The sequence below is a fragment of the Pagrus major genome, chromosome 7 (genome assembly GCF_040436345.1).
Source record: "Pagrus major chromosome 7, Pma_NU_1.0".
Classification (NCBI taxonomy): domain Eukaryota; kingdom Metazoa; phylum Chordata; class Actinopteri; order Spariformes; family Sparidae; genus Pagrus; species Pagrus major.
The window spans coordinates 19,280,447-19,295,248 of NC_133221.1; the positions used below are offsets into that span (position 1 = coordinate 19,280,447).

At 48.0% G+C, this 14,802-nt stretch overlaps 1 protein-coding gene across 3 annotated transcripts in view; it reads left to right on the forward strand.

Moving 5' to 3' along the window:
• Positions 1-14,642, forward strand: part of samd11 (sterile alpha motif domain containing 11) — an 84,499-nt gene extending 69,857 nt beyond the window's left edge. For 2 of the 3 annotated variants that reach the window (XM_073469546.1, XM_073469544.1), the window contains exons 7-13: positions 3,348-3,501; positions 8,614-8,729; positions 9,072-9,150; positions 9,855-10,639; positions 11,250-11,383; positions 12,521-12,631; positions 12,875-13,236. In XM_073469546.1, coding sequence (XP_073325647.1) covers positions 3,348-3,501; positions 8,614-8,729; positions 9,072-9,150; positions 9,855-10,639; positions 11,250-11,383; positions 12,521-12,631; positions 12,875-13,147 — 1,652 coding nt within the window. In that variant the 3' untranslated portion in view covers positions 13,148-13,236. Of the gene's footprint in view, positions 1-3,347; positions 3,502-8,613; positions 8,730-9,071; positions 9,151-9,854; positions 10,640-11,249; positions 11,384-12,520; positions 12,632-12,874 lie in introns of all 3 variants that reach the window. The other variant, XM_073469545.1, reaches the window with a different exon arrangement.
• The last annotated feature ends 160 nt before the right edge of the window (positions 14,643-14,802 follow it).

The window sequence follows — 14,802 nt, forward strand, 5'->3', positions numbered from 1 at the left end:
TGTGTGTGTGTGTGTGTGTGTGTGTGTGTGTGTGTGTGTGTGTAGGTGCAAGGTATTGTTTGAGAGGTTCTCTCTGGACCTGATGGGCAAAAGAAGAGTAGGGGAAGAGGGGGGTGGAGGTGGATGGGGTGGTAGGGTTGTCGAAATGGCCAAGAGGGCTTTCCCTCCCTCTTCATATGATGAAAGGAGAATGAGGGAGAGAGAAAAGAAAAAGAGGGGCGGGGGGAGAGATCCAGATGAAAGTGAAGGGAGGGGTGTGCTTCTGTTTTGTATCCTGCACTTTAGTCTGATTTGAAACATGAAGCTGTAGACAACATCCCTTATTATATTATCATCATCATCATCATCATCATCATCATCATCATCATCATCCCAAAGAGGCTGAAAACTCCATGATTGGTCAAAGTAGAGACATTCAGTTTGACAAACTCGCCACATATTTACTGCTGGCTAAGCCTATGATACTGGCTGAATACCTCTTTCCTGAAAAGATACTTAATTTTCTGGTGTACGGTGCGCTTGAGCGGATGGATGTCGGCTTTTGTGTACCTGCCAGTCCACCAAATCCATCACGAGGCCGGCCAAGCCGTATCAGTGCAGCGCTCCTCTGCATTCTCACGCCGAGAAAAACCCGGCTTAACCGAGGGGATTTAGGCCCAACTCGCGGAATGATGGCGGGGAGAAAAATGGAATGGCACAAAAGAGGGATAAGCGGGATGGGTCCGAGCGGTAAACTGGGACCTCCCAAAATAACTTGTGCAAAAGGGAAGATGTGTTTGTGTGTCCTCAATTAGGACGCCCAATTTGGAGTTGGAGGGACTCTCCCCTTGTGTTCCAGCAGCTGCAACACGAAGAGTTTTCAAGGGGGAAATTCTGAGTACTTACTATACACACACACGCACGCGCACACACACACACACACACACACACACACACACTGGAGGGTAGAGCCCCAGGTGACCCTGCTCTTCTTTAGTTCACATGAAAGAGAATTAGAGAGAGCTGGGGGGAGAGAGAACAAAATATGGAGCCAGTGTTGGAGTGAAGCTTTACAAACATGGATAAAAAGAGAATGGAATAAGAGGAGACAGAGAAACACTAGACAGAGAAATTATCAAAATCCATTTTAATTTCGACAGTTTTATCCAGCTTGTATTGTCATGGTTCCAAGAGGCACTCGTGTGTGTGTGTGGAAAAGATGGTACATGTCAAAGTCAGGGCACCTAACTGCCATTGAGAACTCACATCTTGGATTCTTAAGCCTCATTTTTAAGTTTTTAGACTAAAATAAACTGAATAAAATGAAAAATACACTCAAGAAAATAGAATTGAACAGTGAAATGAATTCATAAAATGTGAAAGTTTTTAATTTTAGAAAAATGTTCACAAAGTTTGGTTCAAGGCTGTGGTCAGTGGGGTTCAGCTTGTTGATTTTGGACTCATAACGTCAGTATTTTTACTGGTCAAAGTGAATTTTACAGTTTTATTCAGCCGTGGAAATAGTTGCAAAAACTCAAAGACAATGCTCTCAGAGGAGCTCGGTGAAAGTCGCTGTTGAGTTGCATTACGGGAAGTGTAGGTTCCAGTCCATCCTACAGTCAGCATCTCTTCTTTGTTTCATATTTTGGCCACAATATAGTCAGAATATCTCTGCAGCATCGATTTTGACCGTTCTTTTTAAAATCTGTTGCTTGGAAGTCCCCAAACTTTATACTAAATGCTGTAGTCCCCCTTTAACTCACACAGTCATACACAAAATAATTGGTGAGGTGGGATTGTGACCACAGGAAACTCACAGAGGTCAACTCTTCCACCCTGTCACCCCTGCACCATGCATAGCAGACTGTGTGTGTGTGTGTGTGTGCTCTGGGGCTCCAGTTCCCTCTGATCCCTCCCTTATCTTTCACAACCCCCCATACACACACACACACACACACACGCACACCCTTGTCTGCCGCCAGCCGAGTCCCCTGCGGCCTGGCGCAGCAAACAGATCGATACACCGGAGCTAGGCCGCATTAATATCTGTCGCTTCACCCCCCCACCCCGGCGCCCGCTCAACTGCTTTAGCACACACACACGTGCACACAAGATACACACACGCACACACAGACACAGTCAGGCACACACATGCAAGCACCTAAATCACACAGACTCACACAAACACACGTCACACCCGTACCGGCGGCGGAAATGGCCCCTAGCTCCCGAGGGATCTGTCTAATTAAAAAAGAGGGGGAGGGGGGTGGAGGGTGAGGGTGGGGGAAGAGCGGTGAGAGAGGATAGATAGATTGAGGCAGAGAGAGGGAGGAGAGAGAGAGAGCAGGATGGATTTTTCTCTCATTAGAAGCCATGTCTCCTGGTGTGGCCTGGCCTGGCTGATAATGATGAGGCCTCTTCTCCTGCGAGGGTGAGAGACAACCGGGGTTGCTGGCGGAGGGAGAGAGAGAGGGGATGAGCGGAGAAAGAGGTGGAATGAGGCGAGTGGTAGAGGGCAGAAGGTGGAGAGAGAGGGCGGGCAGAGATAAAGGGAGAAGTCGTGATGGTGGCGGAGGTGTGGAGGGGTAAAACCACTCTGTGCCCAATGTGCGAGTTTTTGCTCGCTCGCACAGAATCACACCGGTCAGTATTTGTTGAGAAAACATCGTTACACACCGTCGTTTTTCATCTTTCCTCTTCCACTTCACATTAGCTTGAAACTGGTCAGCTCAGTCCCAAAGCGCGACAGATGGATTTGAGCGCTATGAGCTAATTTCATACGTCTCGGCCAAAACGGCTGTTTTGCTTATCCTTGTTCAGTGTGTGTTTGTGTGTGTGCGTGTTTATGTGCTCGTGTGTGTCTATATGGTGTAACATGGGGATTAGAAAATGCACGGCAGTCATTTTCAGTATTAATGTGGAATGAGCCAAGTGGAGCTATCTGCATACTTATGCCTCACATTCCTCACAATAGGACAATACACAACTTTTTAAAGTATGCTTCACTCGTGATCTTTGGCCAGAAAACTTGTAATGTTCACTCTTGGAGCTCATGTACAACACACTCCAAATATGCCATCAACTGTAAGTTGGTAAAATGTATAGTCAGTGGGATTTCCTGTGTAAAATGTTCCATACAAAGCTTCTGTTAATGTATTATTATAGATGTGAGCAGCTGGATACTGAATTAGTTTTTGTCCTCCCCTCTCTCCCCCTCTCCTCTCTGCTTTTTCCCCTCCGACTCCATCTTTTCTTTCTTCTTTGCCTCAACTATTAATCCTTCATCATCTTTGTCATGTCAACTCTATCTTGCCATCTCTCTCCCTCCTCTCTGCTTTCCCTGTTTCGCCCCTCCGCTCATTATTCAGACATGCTGCGTGCTCGCCAGGAGGCGTTGGCTGCGGCGGTGAGGAATCCAGCGGCCTTAGAAGCTCACCTGCCCTCTGCGGGTAGCTCCTCTTCGTCCAGCCAGAGACGCAAGCAAGGCCTGCCACAGCACCGTGATGCACATTACACCGACAGGTGAGAAACTGATGTAAAACACACACTCTCAAGCAACACGAACCTCTATGTTAGCCAGGCCAAAGCTAGCTGTTGAAAGTGCAACCCTGCCCTGCTCACAATACCAGCATTATTCATCATTAATAAGGCCCAACACCCACATCCTCCACACACATACTGCATTAGAGGCCCCAGCTGATGTGAACACATGTAAAATCACAAAGGAACTGTGTTGAGATTGTTTAGAAAAAGCCTGTCAGGAAGAGAGAGTCGAGTTAATCACCTGCCAGTTTGCATCACCACACCGCGGCACTTTTCATTCTTCCACCGTTTCCAAGCTTCCTCAGCAAGATCTGATCTCATATTTGGCTTTTTCACTGTGCCGCAGTGCACGTTTGTGTGTGTGCGTGTGTGTGCGTCTCCATATACATGGCTAAACTAAGGATCCAATAACCTCTTGGCTACCACTGTGGAGCTGCACGCCTGTATCGCCCGTCTCTTCCTACCTCCTCTCCCCCCAGCGCTGGCCCCTGCGCCTCCCAAACAAAGCCGGGGGCAGCGGGAGTGGGCGGGTAATTGCTTGTCGATTATTTATGTGGCGCGGAGAGAGGCGGGGGATCGATAATGGGCCGGCGGTGCGGCAGCAGGGGGGGGAGTGTATTTGTGTGTGTGTGTGAGACAGAGGAGGGGGTGGTGAGGGGTAGGGCTGGGGATATAAGCAGGAAGCAGAGCGGCCAGGCGCTGTGTGGTGCAGCTTTGGGAGGCTGTGGGGGTGTATATATATTGTGTGTGTGTGTGTGTGTGTGTGTGTGTGTGTGTGTGTGTTGAGGGGGCGCTGATTGTTCGCGTGTGTTTGTTTGTTCCATTTCTCAAGCTGGCGGTCTCTATGCGTGCTCATCTATGCGGATTGAATTTGGGTTTGTTTGTGTGAGTATGTCTGCTAATTTGTGTGTGTGTATGTGTGCGTGTGTGTGTGTGTGTGTAAGGGAGAGAGAGGCCAGTAGTGCAGTGTGAATGTAGTCAGTGAGCCGCGGCTGTTCTCCGACAGCACACAGAGTAATTAGCCACACAGGACCGGGGAGAGTTAACTAGGCCTCACCCTCCCTTCCTTCATCCATCTCTACCTCACTCCGTCCCCCTCTACCTCCCCCCGCCTCCTCTTTAACCCTTTCACTCTCAATATGTTTCTTTTTGGAGTGAATACAAAAGGACTTAATGAGGAAAATATGTTGAAGAGCTCTTTCCATCACTTGCACCATTGTTCAAATGAGAGAATACGAGAAGAAAAAGAATGATGCAAAACCTGTGTGATGTTCACCTGCACATACTCATGTCCACGTCCTCTATAGGGCCAAAAGTAAAAATGGACACATACCTCAGGTCTGGGGCTGTTTTACTTTATATTAAAAAAACACAATTTAGACAGTAGCATGCTCCAACAGGGAAGCCCCCTCATGTTTGAAAATGATGATGGCCCCTTTGCGGGGTCAATAAAGAAATGGATTTCCAAGTTCTCAAGAACTTGACTGGCCTTTATAAAACCCGGACCCCATCCAGCTGCTTCGGGATGAGCTGAATCACAGACTGTAGGCCAGGCTCTTGTGCTCTTATGGGATGAATGAGATCAAATCCCTGCAGCCAGGTTCCTAGCTCCTTCACAGAAGAGTGGTGGCCGTTATAGCAACATATTATTAGCCATAAGTTTGGAATGAGATGTTAAACAGCCTCAAGTGGGAGTAATGTCTACATACTTTTGATTAAATAGAATATACAGAACCTGCGAATAAGAGAGAGAGGCAGGAAATTAAGAGGAGACTTGAGAGTGGGATGAGTGCAAAGTGAAGAGAAAATTAAAATCGAGATAATTGGCGAGTAAAAGCAAAAAACTGAGAATGTGAGTGCGCGATGGAGGCTCTCCCCCTCTCTCCCCCTCTCTAACTCTCTCCGTGGCTCACCTTTCCATCGACCCCTCATCATTGATTATCTGGGGCCCATTAGGGCCCATTGTTAAAAACAAATCATTAGGGCCGCTCGATGGGCTTAGAGCCTGGCGCTCCATTTGTCTGGCCTTAAATGGCACTAAGCTCACCAAGCATCTGCAAGGCAAATAAGGGAGGGATGGAGAAAAGCAAAGAGCGAGAGAGAGGAAGTGGAAAACATGGGGGCTTAAAATGGGAATGAAGAGAAGGAAGCAGAAGAGAAGAAGAGAGGAGATGGCGGGAGGACGAAGTGACGGAGAGAGAGATATGAACCAAAATAGGGAGCGAGGAGATCGAGAGAGTGTGAGATAAGGGGGGGGGGAGTGAGGGAGCGAGATAGAGGGCGAGAGAGAGAGCGAGCGTGGAGGGAGCCTCATCCATTTTAATGAGCTTCCTGTGTAAATGTGTTCCTGCGGAGAAGGAGCCGAGGGCGGCCGCGCGGCGCTCCTAATCCCCCCACGCTCCCGTCATTAAGGGCAGCCCTGTCACACACACACACACACACACACACACACACACACACACACACACACACAAACACACTTATACAGGCGCACACACACTGCCTGGGCTGCTGCGGGACGGGACCGCTGTCGCCACTCTGACAGGTCGTCACACACCAGTGAATTCCCCAGGAGCCCCTGGCCTCACTGCAGGCAGAGAGAGAGAGACATAGAGAGAGAGAGAGAGAGAGACATAGGGAGAGAGACAGAGAGAGAGGGAGAGAAAGAGAGAGAGGATATAGTTTAGTGTGATTATGAGCCCACCTTACATTTGTAAATCTGCCTATTTTGAGTCACGTGCAAAAACTAGGTGAGCGTTTTTGCCTCATCTTTTTATAGCATGTTAGTGGTTTTCCAACAAAATGCACAGATAGGCCTAAAAGAAACCACACGCACACACAGACACGCACGCACACACAGAGCCCCAAAGCAAAACGACTAATGTCTGCCACTCCTCCCTTAAAATTGCCTCCTATAAAAGGAGGAAGAGAGGGAGCGATGGAGGAAGGGAGTGGAGGGGAGTGTCAGACACACTCTTTCTCTCTCTCTCTGTCTCTCTCTCTCCGTGTCTCTCACTCCCCGTGATTAGGCCTAATTATGGTGGCGCAGACGCCTGGCAGCCCCAGTCATGCAGCTTTAATTGACCGTTATTCATCTGCGGGCTAACGCTAGGCAAGGGTAGGCGGCGCAAGGAGAGGGAAGAAAGAGAGGGAATATCAGAAAGGGGGGTGGGGATGTGTGTGTGTGTGTGTGTGTGTGTGTGTGTGTGTGTGTGTGTGTGTGTGTGGTGGTGGCTGGGGGGTGGGGGGGGTGGTCGGTGGGGGGTGGGGGGGGGTTGATGAGAGTTTGGCATGCGGGAGCCATGGCGGGGGTGGATGGGAGTTTTGCGGGCGCCTCTGCGTAGCCTAGTGGAACTGCGCGTCGCAAGGCTAATTGCTAGCCCCGAGGGATTAGGCCAGGTGATTACACACTGGGCGGTGTAATTACATAAGCAGCGGCTAGCGGGGCCCCGGCTCGCGGCTCCGGGGTCACGCGCCGCAGCCCTCACCCAAGATTAATTGGAGCTGCCACTGGAGTGCGAGGCACCGCCGGAGAGAGCGGTTATACGATTAGCATTAACATTTCAGCGGCGGAGGCGATCGATGAATGGTTTTCACCCCCCCCCCCTCAGTACTGGCTCTGACCCACCCCCCCCACTCCATCTCATCTCCCTGCTCTTGTATGCGTGCCCTCCCTCCTTGCAGCTCCTCTCTCTCTCCTCCTCCTCCTTCTCCTCTTCCCTCACCATTTAGTGAGGCAGGAGACATGCAGGCGCTGGCTAATTTGAACGCGTTTGCAAAACAATATTTGCGGTTGCGTGCGTCCCAGTGTTGGTTTTGATTTTGTTGTTTTCCTCAGCTTGTTTCTCTTGTACACTTTTGTGTGGCGGCAGTCACACACAGCTGAGCTCTGATTGGTGTGATAGCAGCAGCTCAGGAGGAGAGGAGCGAGAGACAGGAGAGGGAAGAGAAGTGTGGGTAGGAAGCTCAGGAAAGGCCCTGGAAACAGCTGTGGGTTGAGACAGGGAGCGGGCAGAGAGCATCATCATCCACTCCAGGCTCGAGGCCTCGCACACTCTGACACTCTCAAAGGGTCAAGGTGCAGGATGCCTCACTCTTCTGACAGCTTTTTATCCGCTTCTTCAAAACCTGTCCCTGTACCGACGAAGATGTGCAGGCAACAGGGAGAAAAACAGAGAGAGAAGAGAAAGGATTAAAATGAAAAAAGACGAGAAAGCAAAACTGAAAGAGGCAGGAAGAGACAGGATGATATGGAGTGATGAAATGGGGAGAGAAAAATACATAGTGGTGAAAGAAATAAAAGTGGAGGAAAAGAAAAGAGGGAACAAGACAGGTTTTAAGAGGTCATAGAGAAGTAGAGAAGAACAGAAAAAAAGATGGGTAAGACAGAACAAGAGGCGGAGGGAGAAAGGTGAGAGGCGCCTTTCCCCCTCAAGGAGGACAAAAGACGAGGCCAATAATGGAGAGGCCTTTTCAGAAGCAGAGGTTGCAGGACGCTCCATCTTTTCACCGGCTTCAATGCAGCCTAGAGAGCGAGAGGGAGAGAGGGAGGGAAACGGGGAGAAGGGCGTAAAAAAAGGGAGAGAAGAGAGGAGGGATGAGTGTTAATTAGAAGGTCCTTCAGCCCGTGGCCCCGGTCAAGACGCAGGGGCCGCCCCAGCTGTCGGAGCATGACACACTGGCATTGTGCATTCAGCCCTCATTATGTGTGTGGCTCTAGAGTTTGTGTGTGTGTGTGTGTGTGTGTGTGTGTGTGTGTGTGTGTGTGTGTGTGTGTGTGTGTGAGAGGCGGCAGGGGAAGGAAAGGCTGCAGTCCAGGGTACAGCAATGGCCAGCGGCGCTTGCTGCGGCGTGACAAGACTGATGAGGCACTGGGGCGACACGGGGGCCTCTGGAGCTCCACTGATAAAAATACACCGCATTCATTGGTGTGGCAGCACGCACACACGAACGAGTTGAGACGTACTGAGAGCAAAAAAAACACAGAATTATTCTTTTCATACATCCCTCCATGCTTTCGTCAGTTTAATAGTCATTTCAAAGCGTCCAATGAAACTTAAATGTTGTCCTTTTTCATTTTTGTGTCCACAGAGACCTGTCCCACCCTCCACCTCTACTGTCCCCTCCAACTGCGCCTCACATCGCCTTAGGACCTCACCTGCGGCCTCCTTTCCTGGGCATGCCCTCAGCTCTCTGCCAGGCCCCCGGTGAGTCATCAGTCATTCGAAGGCTAAATGGATAATTCATAGTACTAATGTGTATGCATATAGTATGTTTGAAAAAAAAAAACATTGACACTGAAAAAAGGAAATATTCGATGGCTCCCCACCAAACCATTTGATTAAATTTTACATTTTAAAAGCTCATAAAGGTATAGTAGTTGCTGGATATTAATTACAGAATAATGTTTTACATGCCGAGGCATGAACTGTAGAACTGTTTTCTTGCAGTGTACCTTTCCGTTACTTTCTTTGAACATGTTTTCACGTGGATTTGGAAGCATTCGTGTCACATTTTAAATGTGTGTTTTCTTGCTGTTTCTCTCACAGGTTACGGTTTCCTCCAACCAGCTCAAGCTGAGATCTTTGCTCGGCAACAGGAGATGTTGAGGAAGCAGAATCTGGCCAGGTATGTTACAGTATGCAGTAATAGCAGCCATGTATAATGGTAATTAATGGCAGCTAAAAGTTAAAGGAGACCTATTATGCTTTTTTCATATTGTCCCTTTCTATCAGTGTGTTATATATGTTCCTGTGCATGTAAAAGGTCTTGAAAGTTAAAAAGGTCACAGTCTGCACCAACAAAAGCTCCTCTTCCCCACAGAAAACACTGCTCCTGAAACGCCTTGTCAGTAGTCTCGCTTTAATTCCATGACTTTGTGACATCACGTCGCCATGTCACACATTTACATAATGTATGCCTAGCAGCTAGTTTGGCACATAAGAATTGATTTAGCTTAGTTGCTCTGTTGTTTTTAGCGATGCTGGCTCAGGCATGTGTGAGCTGACCAATCAGAGCAGACTGGGTATTCAGGAGGCGGGCCTTAAAGAGACAGGAGCTTAAATAGAGGGTTTCAGACAGAGGGGGAATACAGTGCTGAAGTACTGGACAGTATCAGAACACTGATGTGTTTTTTGAGCATTAAGATATGTAAACCTATTCTAGTAGTAACCCAAAATAAAATTATGAACCTGAAAATGAGCAGAATATGTCTCCTTTAAAAGTAGCCTCAAGATGGGGAATTGTTTTATAATGTACACCCCTGCAAAGCAGTGTTGTAAATCTGATAGACTGCCTGTACATTAAAGTCCCGGTGTGTTTCACTGCCTCAGACTCGAGATGTCGGCAGAGCTGCTGAGACAGAAAGAGTTGGAAAGTCTCCACCAGCGACAGCAGCATCAGCGTCTCCTGGGCTCCGACCATCTGGGAGCTCTACCTCCTGGCCTTCCCCCCGACCATCCAGCCCTGCGGAGTCTCCACGACATCCCAGAAGGCCATCCGCTCCGTGAGGAACTGGTCCGCCGCTCGAACGCAATGCTGGTGCTTCGCCATGGGGCTGCCACACCCCTCCTAACCCTCAACCACCAGCAGCAACCAGGGGCGTCCTCCACACCCAAAGACACCCAGGCACAGAGCTCCTCTGTGGGTCCAGATGCCGACTCCAGGAAGACCCCCCGCAGGGGTCCCCTGACACATCTCCGTGCTGGGGATCACATGGGAAGAAGAGAGGACAGAGGAAGGGAGAGAGACAGGGAGGTGCAGGATGAGGAGATGAAGGACTCTGACAGCGAGGCAGAGATGTGTGAGGAGAGGCAGAACAGCGTCAGTGCCAAGTCCAGCAGTAAACCCAGGGACAGGGAGAGAGACGGGAGCAAAGAGACTGGCAGCAAGGGAGTGTGTGAAGGTGCCAAGGAGACCGGAGAGAGCTCAGGCCGGCTGAGCGCCCCGTGTAGTTCAGCAGGTACAGAGTCGCCCAATCGCCACCTGTTCACCCCTGGACTGGGCAAGGCTGATGTCAAGTACCAGCTTCCACCTGGGTTCATGCCACCGCTGCCTGCTCTTCACGCCCAGTCGTTGCCCTTCGGATTCCCCTACGCCAACCCCTACTTTCACACGGGTGAGAGACTCAAACACACACACACACACACACACACACAAACAAACACATGAGGCTGAAAGGCGACATGTGAAACCCATTAGCGTCACTCTCTGTGTGCGTGTCTCCAGTGTGGAGACCTTTCCCTGTTAGGGGCCCTGCCTCTGACCCCAGTGTGACCCTCATGCACACCAGCAGCAGCACGGCCACGTGGGCAGAGGAGAGGGACGAGGGGGGGTGTTTGTTCACATGCTGACACACAATGTTATCATGTTTTTATATTGTCAGTTAATAGTTTGTAATTTATGAAGGAAAAGTCTGAAATGTTAACTTTCCCTTTTACCAAAGTAATAGTTTAACACTATATATTTACCTTTACTCAAGTACTTTTTACAACACTGTAGATTACTGACCCAATTCCACCCAACTATTAAATGATTTATTTTTTAAATTAAAAGGTTTCTTCCTCAAATTTATCATAACTAAATAAACTAAACAGAACAAAACAAAATGTACTTTCAAATGTGTGTCTGTGGCGTCTGAAACAGCAGCAGGATCCTCCGCCTGAATAGCAACTCTGTACCCTGTGTTTATATTGACACATCATTTTCACCCACTGCTGCTCTTTCAGGCTCTATGGGAGGTCTTTTCATGGATGGGGAGGACTCGGCCACAGCAAACCCTGTGGAGGACATAAGCAAGTGGAGTGTGGAGGACGTGTGCGGCTTCATAAGCAGCCTGGCCGGATGTGCTGAATACACACAGGTGAGGACGTAGTGAGAGGGAGGAGGGAGAGAGGAAGCCAGGGGCAGGCTGACGAATAACCGTAGAAGCATAGTGACCAAGATGTAGTACATGCTGCAGCACTACTGTAGTACTTATCATTACATGTAGGTAGAAGCACTACACAGCAGTTTTTTCATGTTTATTGTGAACGTGTGCAGGTGCATGAATGCTCTTGTTGTGCATGTACGTGTACATCATGTAATTTGTGTGAATGAAATGTGTATGTGTGTGTGAATCCATATATTGTTCCAAAATGCGATATCCAGAATTTGAGAAAAGTGAGCCAGTGTTATGTTTCTTTCTATCTTTAACGAAAAAACACAACACAAAAAATATAAACTGAGAAAAAGAAAAAGTAGTAGTAAAACAATATTCACATGATGAGCTACGTGTTTAAAGATCTTATCGTAGTCTGTGTGATGTTTCCTGTGGCTTCAATATAAAAGATGGGGGTAAAAGATCCATAAATCTTGTTCCATGCAAAAATGATTTGTAAAGTTCAGCTGAAGCTAATGAGAGGCGACAATTGTCCGAGTCAACTGAATAAAGTGGGTTAGACATACAATACAGTCTTCTTGAGAAGAAATTTTCTCTCATTAGCTTCAGATGAACTTTCAAAATTGTTTTTGCACAAAGCAAGACTGTGAAATCTGTCTCTCTCGCCTTTTACGCTGACGTCATGCGATCAAAGACTTCTGATGAATGATTCCAGTGAGCATTAACACTAAAGGGCAATGCCACCAATCTTTACATGCAGCTTCCTCTGGAGCCACAAAAGGCTTTATATTACTTTTTTCACGTATGAATCAGTGCTCCCCAAGACCTGTAAACACACTTTATTGTGTAAAATTGGCAGTTATCCTTTATACAGGCACATACAGGCATGTGGAAAGTATGCTAAAAGACAGTTTAAAAATCTGATTTGTTGCTTGATAAGACCATATTAGACCACATTTATTATTGCAAAAGTGTTGGGTTATAATCTTTAGCTTTTCCTCTCAAACTGGCTACGTAACATTTTGGAACAGAACCACTGTTTTGTAGGTTGTGTGAATGAACGTGTAGGTTTGTGTGAGTGTGTATATGTCGGGGCTGAAGCGGCTGTGTCTCCGCCAGGTGTTTCGGGAGCAGGCCATCGATGGAGAGACATTACCGCTGCTCACTGAGGAGCACCTGCTCAACACCATGGGACTAAAGCTGGGGCCCGCGCTCAAGATCCGCTCACAGGTACACACACCACAGACCCGCGTGTGTGTTTGTGCGTGAGCGAGTGGTCAAGTCGTGTGTGAATGTTTCTGTCCGTAGGCCCAAGATGAACCGTTAGTGTAGCTTAGATTATTCCCTTGAAGTAGCCAGCCCCACAGACTGCAGCCTCTCTTCTCTCTCTCTCTGTTTAAAATACAGCATTAGTCCATTAGTCATTACTCGACAGGCTGAGCTGACATTCATATGGTTTCCTTGTCTCCTCAGGTGGCGCGCCGGGTTGGCAGGTTTTTCTACATGACTGGATTCCCGCTGGCGTTCCCGTTTCCGCCTTCTGCTGCGCTGCGCCCCCCAGAACGGGATCGGGACCTCCTCACCACGCCGTCTGACACACCCTTGTCACTGCCCCACAGACCCACCTCCACCAGCAGCAGCTCCTCACCGTACAGCGGCCCCAACCCAGGGTGCTCCTCTCCCAAGCAGGAAAACGGTAACGGCTCTGCGGTGGGGGGAAGATACGAAGCCAAAACTCCTTCGTAGGAGAGGGACGGGCAGGGGTGAAGAGGGCAGACCTGCCTCGAACTAACCATAGAGGGTGTGAAGGGGGAACATGAACCAGAGAGATTGACTCCCAGATCCCCCTCACACCTCTGGACCGTTTCGCTGAAATTTATGGGAAAATATTGAACTGGAATAAAAGACAGCTGGACCGTATCCGACAAACCAATCAGCCTCTGAGTTCCTCTGCAGTGGCTGTAGCCGAGCAGAATCCAAACAAAGTGGGTTGGGGAAGGGAGACACGTGAAGCGACAGAGAAAGAGGAAAAAGGAGACAGCTGGTCACAGACAGCCTGCCAAAAAAAAAAGGAGCGAAGCCCTGCCACAAATGCGACATTCTTGCAAGTCAGACAGTCAGACGCTAGCGGAAACTCTTCCTTCCTTCCTGGGCTGGAGGAAGCTCCGCTCACTCACTCACACTCCCTTTTCTCTTGTCTCTCTCTCTCTCTCTCTCCGACTGCTCTCACCACAAGCCCTGCAGAACCCAGGAATTAAAAAGAGACGCCTCTACTCTTTTTTTTGTTTTTTTTGTTTTAATCTCCCTCCCTTCCTTCCTTCTCTCTCTTCGCCTGTTTCCCCGAGGCCAAAAAGCAGCACGGAGCTGTCTTTTGTAGAGTTGAAGCATATGCTGAGCAGCACCAGATCTGACCAGCTCCCTCTTATCACTGCAACTATGCATTCCACTGTCCCGATACCAAAGATGACCGGACGTGTGGAATTGGAACCATGTTTCACAATGTGTCTGCTTCTTGTTTTTTTGCATTAATGGTCTGAGAGAAAGACTGATCCAACAGGGAAATGCTAGGCTAGTGCCTCATGTGATGGACTGTATTTGAGGTGACATACAAACGCTTACAAACGTCGGTGAAATGCTGAAGCCTCACTGAGAAGAGGCTCGTGACATTGTACGCTTGTGTTGACTACTGTGGGAGGTAGGGAAAACATGCAAAATTGTACAGAATCATGCTTAAGATGAAAATATCCTGAAGGTTACATACGTGGTACTTTTACTTTTTGTTAAATGTAGTTGCACGAATAAGGTTTTCTTTACTGAAAAATGTGACTTGCTGAACTTTGGTGGTACTTTTGTTCATACTTCTTTTTGTTCTGCCATTTTTTAAAAAAAGTGTAATATTAAAAAGACGCTCCAATCTTGATGAATGCTACTTCAGCATATAAATATGAGGAAAAAAATATTTATAGGACTTTTGATGTAGTAGATAAAGCAGATTATGATATGTATTATAATTAGCCCTTAAGATGGATTCCAAAGATACTCTTACTTTGTTTTCTCTTGGTTGCAGGGAAAAGAAAGGCACAAAGCTCTTAATGCAAATGTTTTGAATTTGTTATGGATTTTTTTTTTTAAACTACGCAAGCAATGAATTAAAAATGGTCTCTAGATTTCCCTTCAAAAATTTTGTCTTCATCCTATTTTTCTATTCACCACACAGGTGAAATAAATCCTAAAGAAATTTCTCTGCTTTCTCTTTTCTCTCTCGTGTCTGCGTCAAACGTATATTCGCCTTTTCCTCCTCAGGTGTTTGTGGTTCTTGTGTAAAAACGTGCAGGGGGGAGTGTGCAGTCTCCTGATGTGTGTTTGTGTGAAGGGGAGGTGACCCACAGGGGGCACAGTTC